The sequence below is a fragment of the Pipra filicauda genome, unplaced genomic scaffold (genome assembly GCF_003945595.2).
Source record: "Pipra filicauda isolate LSUMZ 115617 unplaced genomic scaffold, ASM394559v2 scaffold16_size7369187_pilon, whole genome shotgun sequence".
Lineage (NCBI taxonomy): Eukaryota > Metazoa > Chordata > Aves > Passeriformes > Pipridae > Pipra > Pipra filicauda.
Window position 1 is genome coordinate 1,596,684 of NW_024104207.1, and position 7,012 is coordinate 1,603,695.

The following is a 7,012-nucleotide window of genomic DNA, read 5'->3' on the forward strand; positions in this document are numbered from 1 at the left end:
TCATCTTCATTCACTTAAACCCGTAGTATCATACACAAGCTGTGGGATACTGCTAGGTGAAGTCAACTAGTGCACTGTATACACAGTGAAGTGCCTATGTTTTGTAATGTTTGCTGCTACCAAAATTCCCGTTTCTAATTAGCCCTTTTGCTGTGAGCTATAAGGAACACGTATCACTCATTGGAAAACAGAGCTAGCTAAACAAAAAAATAAAAAAAAATCACCACAGAAAGATACCAAAAAGGGAACTTTTGACAAAAATAGGCATTCATACCTCAAATATTTAAGTGTGGCTAATGACATTCATGTTTTAGATTATGTTCATCTTGTATAAACAATGCGCGCTGCAGGCTGTAATCTTGGGGAGGATACATTTTTGGTGCGCTAGAGAAGAAATGAATGAGTTAGCATGTCCACGTTTTATGATCAGAATTTCTTCTCTCTGATGATTTCCTATTTTCAGGTCTTGAGTTTATGTTGTTACAAACTTGAAAGGGTTGGAGGAAAGATTTCTTTGAGTGTCCTGTGTTTAGTTCTTTACTCCTTGCATTTGAAAAACTATTGGGGTTGTTTCAGACATCATAGTTTTGGCCTAAGGATTGAACTGTCATTGCTCTTTTCTAAGAGGCGGAATAACTCATTAAATTTAATTGTCTTTCATTCTCTTTGAAAATTAATCTGCAATCCATATTACAATGTAATAGAAAGTCTTCCCTTGAGTGAGAAGTGTTGATTTCAGAGTAGATAGTTCATGGGGGTGAGGATGGAAATACCTTAGGCTGATACTGCCCACAAAGACAGTGCATCTTTAAACATGACTGTCAGGTCTATTCTGATTTCTGCTCTGCCACTGAGTCTTCTGAGGCAAATCCCCAGGCAAGTTTGCAGCCTGTGTACCTCTTACAAGTGTACACCTCTGGCTCATTCCCTCCAGCACACACAACAGCTCCTCCCAAAAAGTGAGTGAGAACCTTGGAGTTCTAATTTTCAGTTCCCTGACATAAAAATGTCAGCAGGCTCCATGTTTTATGTCACTGGCCTACATTTTCCATAGTTTGCATTCTTGTATTGTGACAACATATTTATATTTTTAATTTGGTTAATCATTGCACTTTTTTCCTCAGAGTTTACAATGATTCAGAGTCTCAAGATGCAGTGTTTGCAGATGTGGCCCCTTTGCTAACATCTCTTCTGGATGGGTAAGTTAAAAAGTGGGAGTAAGAAAGCTAAAGCACAATAATCTACTGAAACGCATAAATTAAAAAAGAAAATTACTTAATAGTGGTGATCCAGTCAAGTTTTGTGGCTTTGCAGTTCCATTTTCCTGTTTTCTTTCTACTCAACATCAAGTGAATGTTGTTTCCCTGTATAAACAGTGAAAACGCTTTACAAAATTTAGCAGAGCAGATAAATTTGTAAAAATAAAAAAAGTTTTTTCCTCTGGTCTGCTTCTGGCAAACTGAAGCATCGCTTCTAATGGGGGATTTGTAGGTTATGTTTCATAACCTACCATTTTCCAGTTGCAGAAATGGTGGTACATCTTGTCCAACAGTTCACATATGAAAGGCCTGCCAGGGCCACTCTTAGTTCTGGTTATGCGCGAGCACAGGCCATTGGACGTGGTGTGATCGATTCCTGGTTGAACCAGAATGGAGCATCCTCAGTCGCAGTTCTACTGCTTCTTCAGGCACAGGGGTAAAACAGCATTCTGGTTTGAATACAAGACTGATCAGTAACAAGCACTAGCGAGTATATGAAATTACTTCTAGCCGCTTAAGTTTATAAAGTGATTTCTCATTTATACTAGAGCCAACTTAAGCTATTCTTGCAAAGAAGCCTTAAAGTGCATACTGTTATAAACCTTCAGGCTTGAACTGAGATTTGTACATAACTTCTTTTCTGCTCCTTTTTCATCCCTGCTCCAATGTCACTTGATTATATGGTAAAGCTGTCATGTAGCTTTCCCTCCCTGTAGAGGAAAAGACAGTTCCTTTCCCTCCACAGTGGCAGAGTTGAACTGTTGCAGTCCTTGTTCCTGGCAGTGTGTGCACTGAAGTTTCCAAGTCTCCATTTCTTAAAAGTGGCCTAAAAGAGGTATATCAGGATACTGTGGATATTGGGAAATCCCAGACATCCCTTTGCATATGCCACAGAGGGGCCCCCAAGGGCTACCTGGGCTGAGGAAAGTCATATATCACATTATTCTTGTTTACCAGTGATAAGTAACCACAGCTTCTGTAGCTAAGCAAACCTAGGGACCACTAGGTTGGAGGAGTTTAAAGAAGTCTTAAAACTACTGTTTTCTCCCCCTACTTTTCCTTTTGCAATGAACATAATTTTGCTTTGGCTCAGTATGTCACTTAAGTGTCTTCAGATATACCCAATTTGTACCTTGATCTGCTGTACTTCCCACTTTCTAATTTTCACACTGGGAGAATCCTGTCCTAGAATCCAGCATTTTTGTTTTCAGTTAGGAAATGTTATTAAAAACAAAAGACCTGTCTTGTTCTTCCGGAAGTGCTGTTTAAACAGGAGCAGATTTTCAGGGAAGGTAAGTCTGTGCATATGAGCACAGCAGCCTTCCTATTGTAAATGGGAAACAGACATACTTAGTCTGAGCCTTGAACCTCTTTGCTGCTCCTGATTGTTTTAGTCTGGGTTCCAAAGTGGTCTGTAACAACTTTTAGGTTAAGTGGAAAGTAGTGTTCTGCTCCTTTTCCTTATTTTTTCTTTATTTTTCTTTCTTAATGAATTGTTTCATTTTTCAGTATAAATATACAGGAAGGATTTTTCCATATGCAAAACAGACAAAGTACAGCAGGCTTCAAAGTTTACAGTGAGTCATACAGGGCCAGCAAGGGAGTAATATAGCATTTCTTTACAGCATTGAAGAATCAAACTTTTTTGTCTATTTTAAAGAGGAAAATACATTTCTCCTCCTTTTGATTTTCTTAAACAGTGTTTCTCCTAGTCATAACTTTGCTACAGTGAACACCCACACTCTTTTCAGGAGAGTGCTACAAAACTACTGGTATTCTAGCTTGACAGTAAGAATTTTCTAAACAAGAATATAACTGTTATATATAGTAAGAAGCAGAGGAGAAGGAAAAATATCTGGTGAATCATAGTAAAAAATTTTTAGACTTCTCTATTTGAAACCTTTATGTTGGAACCAGAACACCAATGAAGTAAACTATTATACAGGTAAATATATAGTAATCTGGTGCTTGTTGAATCCCCCAACAATTCATTCTCTCCTGTGCCTACTTAGATATAATACCGCTTTGGCCAGTTTTAGCTCATTTGGGCTTACTGAAATACTGTTTTGGCTTTGGCAGAGAAATTTTCACTGATTGATACCCAATTTGCATCTGTCTCTTCAATGTTCCAATCACTTGTCTACTTAGCTTCTAATCATATCATTTATATCCTGCCAGAAGTATTTTGTCCATGATGTTTACTGTCTTCTAACAAGCAACAATTAAGGAAAATTTGATTAGCTGGACTATGGGAAAGTCTGACAGACTTCTAAGAAGACTTTAATTCTGTTTTTCCTGTGGAAAACTACAACCTGCAAATTTTTGGCTCCCATTTTGGTTCCAAAGATCTCTTTGATTTTGAAGCAGAGCTAGAAGTCTCAATAACCTACAAGTGGCCAGGCAGTGTGCATGAGGGGTGGAATTGGGAAAATTGCTCATTATTAGTCTAGCTGAAAACTACTAAAGTTAGCGTGACCTTTTCTACTGACATAAATACAAGTAGAGTCATGTCAGCAGTGAATACTTCAAGAAGTCCTCATTTCAGATTTACAGCCCTAATATCCATCACATTTAATTTTACTGCAGTGCTATTTGTTTTCAGTTACAGTTATCTCCTTTACTTCATCAAATCTATTATTAGAATCCTATTTTACACTCTGTATCCTAAAATCTGGAGGGACCTTACTATAAGTTTACTGACTGCAACTTTGATTTCACATCCCCAGAAAGGTCACCCAGGTATTTGCTGTGTAGCTTATCAGCCCACATTTCTTTCTAACAAGAGAAAGCTTTCTAAATAATCCTCCCAAAATAATTGCTTCTAGGCATGTTTAATATGCAAAAGATTGTGGCAGTGGCCATGTAAATATTTCATGGCTTGAAGCCATACATTTAAAACAATTAGATGAGGAGTGTTCATTGAAATATGGCATGTGCTTGAAACAACATTTTTGATATGAGGAAAAGCATTGCATAACCAGAAGCAGCTGTTTCAGGTCTGCCCACAGAGGAGGTAGCTTAGGCAGTGAAATTTTACTCCCTGGCAGAACAGGAGCAAGTCCATTCTTGCGACTCTCCAATAGAACAGAAATTTCAGCAAACGGCAAAGTGCTCCTCGTGTATGGAGATTCTGCTAATGTTGTGTCTCTGAACAAACAAGATAGTCCAGGGAGGGAGTGGTCCTATCAGCATAACTACATGTCTTCCAAGGGTTTTGCTGGCACAGTTCTATGGTCAACACCAAGATGCTGGCAGGTGCTGCAGAGCAGATGCAGCCAAGGAGTACAATACAGTATCGGTCCTCCCTACAAAGCAGTACTGTGGCTGGATGCATCTGTGCCCTCCCACTTGTTTTGTTTAAGGTGTTGACTTTGATCTAATTGTGTTAGAAACACACTTTCTAGATAGGAATCATACCTCTAAGTTCAGATCCCTGAACAGCACAGACATCCACAACTGAGCTCACAACTGTGGACTATTTTTTTTATTATTTTCAGTGCAGTGAAAAAGGCAGTTTCAGAGCTCTGTGCATTAGATGTATTTACTTGTCTACTTCAGAAGACGGCGAATTGTGTTTCATAGATGCCTGTACCTGTGCACTAATGTTGTACACTTTTCATCTTCGACTTGTCCATATCAGAGCAGTTCCTGCCACCTTTATTCCAGAGTAGTCATTGTGTGCATGCTCATACTGAACTAATGCTTTTGGTATAAAATTTGTGCCTCTTATTATTAGGGCTGTCTTCTCTGACTGATGAGCCTGCCTGAAAAAGGCTATGAGAGATGAAGAGTTCCCAGCTGTTAAGACCACTAGTGCAGTGGTTTGCAGCACAGCACTGTAAGACAAATCAAACCCACTGATGGTTTACTTTAAAATGCTGTCTGGTAAACTGCAGTGCTTCACAAGCTGATTTACAAGCAGCTCAGTAGTGCACTTACTGGAAGTTGAGCAGACAGGACATCTAACCTCATCAGTCATTCCAAGCTAAGCATCCCTGAAACAACTTCTTAAAAGCATCCCTTCAACTCTGCTTAAAAAATAAAATCTGTTTAGGGGATGTTATGGGCAATACTTTAGTTACTTTCAGATTTTGAGATCTCCAGAAAGAAATCAGGGGCAGTGTATTTATTTTTTTGTTTCGGTTTGTGTTCCCAAATCGTTTGGGGTTTGACTTGCCACCTAACAAACACATTTGGTAACAGTAAAATAAATGAAAGCCCTTTTAAATTTCAGGTACAATGTGTGTATCATGGCTTACGGGCAAACTGGAAGTGGGAAGACATACACAATGTTGGGACCACAGGTAGAGGGGAACTTTGCATTCACTATAGAAGATGAATCAGAACTTGGAATTATTCCTCGAGCTACCCAAGAAGTGTTCAGGTATAAACTAAGTAAAGGCTTGTTGTCAGTGGTAGTCACCTTAAATTTTATAGAAAGAATGAAATAATGTTTGTAATGTATTTATCATTACAGATTTCAGCTTCAGAATGATTAATATTTATATCTTCTCTGACTGCCATTTGATTTTTTTAGTTTTTATATGGATTTCTAGTCTCTCTCCTGCTTAATCTGATTTTCTAAGACAATAAGATTATGCAGTCTTGCTGTGTGCTATCTGTCCATCTGTCTTTCAGACACCTAATTAGCTTTTGAAAATGTTTCAACTATAGTTGTGGAGTCCAAAAGATAATTAAGTTCTTACAAGTTTAGTGAAAATTGACAATTGAATAGATGAAGAGGATCCAGATTAGATCTAAGTCCCAAAGGATAGCAGCATTTTTAACCACAATCTGCTCCTGCTTTGAGAATTTTTTTACTTGAACCTAATACAAGATTGAACTGATGTGCTGCTGTGTTATAACAGAAGAGCCATTAGAGGTTTTTCCAGCTAAGCCTGTTTCTTTTGGAGAAGTGTATAAGCTAAATTAAAGATCCAGTTTTGTATGAGAATAACTGTCTAACTGTAAATACTCTCCTGAATAGACAAGCCCTTAATTTATTAATTTTCCCAGGCTGTGGACAGATAACTTCTTACAGATCTAGTTTGCCATCTCTGTCTGTTCATTGCTTGCACTCTGCCAGATTTTATACCCTGAGCTCTGAATGCAATAACAACCAGCAGAGAAATGATATAAAAAAATCTTGAGGCAGGAGGCTAGTGGAGAAAAACAATTTAAGTCAGTACAACTGTTTGGAAAGTTAAATTTTATATACTGCTTCATGTATAACTTAACTGTATATTCTGATTCTTCAGCTTAACATTATCATATGGATAAGACAAAGCCACAGCTACAGATACTTAATATGCACTTTTATCAGATTAAAATTAGATTACAATTAAAGAATAAATCTTTATTTACACGTTGCTTACTTGGGGTTTGACTTGAACATTTTTTGGCTTTTTTCTTCTTTTTTTTTTTCCCCTTATTTTTATTTTCCAGGCTTATTTCAGAAAAGCCACCAGGAAGTTACTGGGTTGAGGTTTCTGTTGTAGAAGTGTATAATAATGAAATTTTTGATCTTCTGGCCAAAGACAGTTATGGAAAAGTATTTAGCATCAAGCGTGATGTTGTCACAACCAGAGAAGGGAAGAGTGATGTTCCATTGCTTACGCATGAGTAAGTACATGACTTGATCCTTGCCATCCAAACATGGTCTGGTGTTAATGCAATGTACAGCTGTCACAAAATTGCATTATAGGCACGAGATTGCATCTAAACAATGAGTCCTTATCATGTGCAGAAGAACA

The 7,012-nt window shown here is 37.9% G+C and overlaps 1 protein-coding gene across 2 annotated transcripts in view; it reads left to right on the forward strand.

Annotated features, from left to right (window-relative positions):
- KIF25 (kinesin family member 25) overlaps window positions 1-7,012 on the forward strand; it is a 40,914-nt gene that overhangs the window by 21,848 nt on the left and 12,054 nt on the right. For both annotated transcript variants that reach the window (XM_027712076.2, XM_039379497.1), the window contains 3 exons: window positions 1,125-1,199; window positions 5,494-5,643; window positions 6,705-6,881. In XM_027712076.2, coding sequence (XP_027567877.2) covers window positions 1,125-1,199; window positions 5,494-5,643; window positions 6,705-6,881 — 402 coding nt within the window. The remainder of the gene's footprint in view (window positions 1-1,124; window positions 1,200-5,493; window positions 5,644-6,704; window positions 6,882-7,012) is intronic.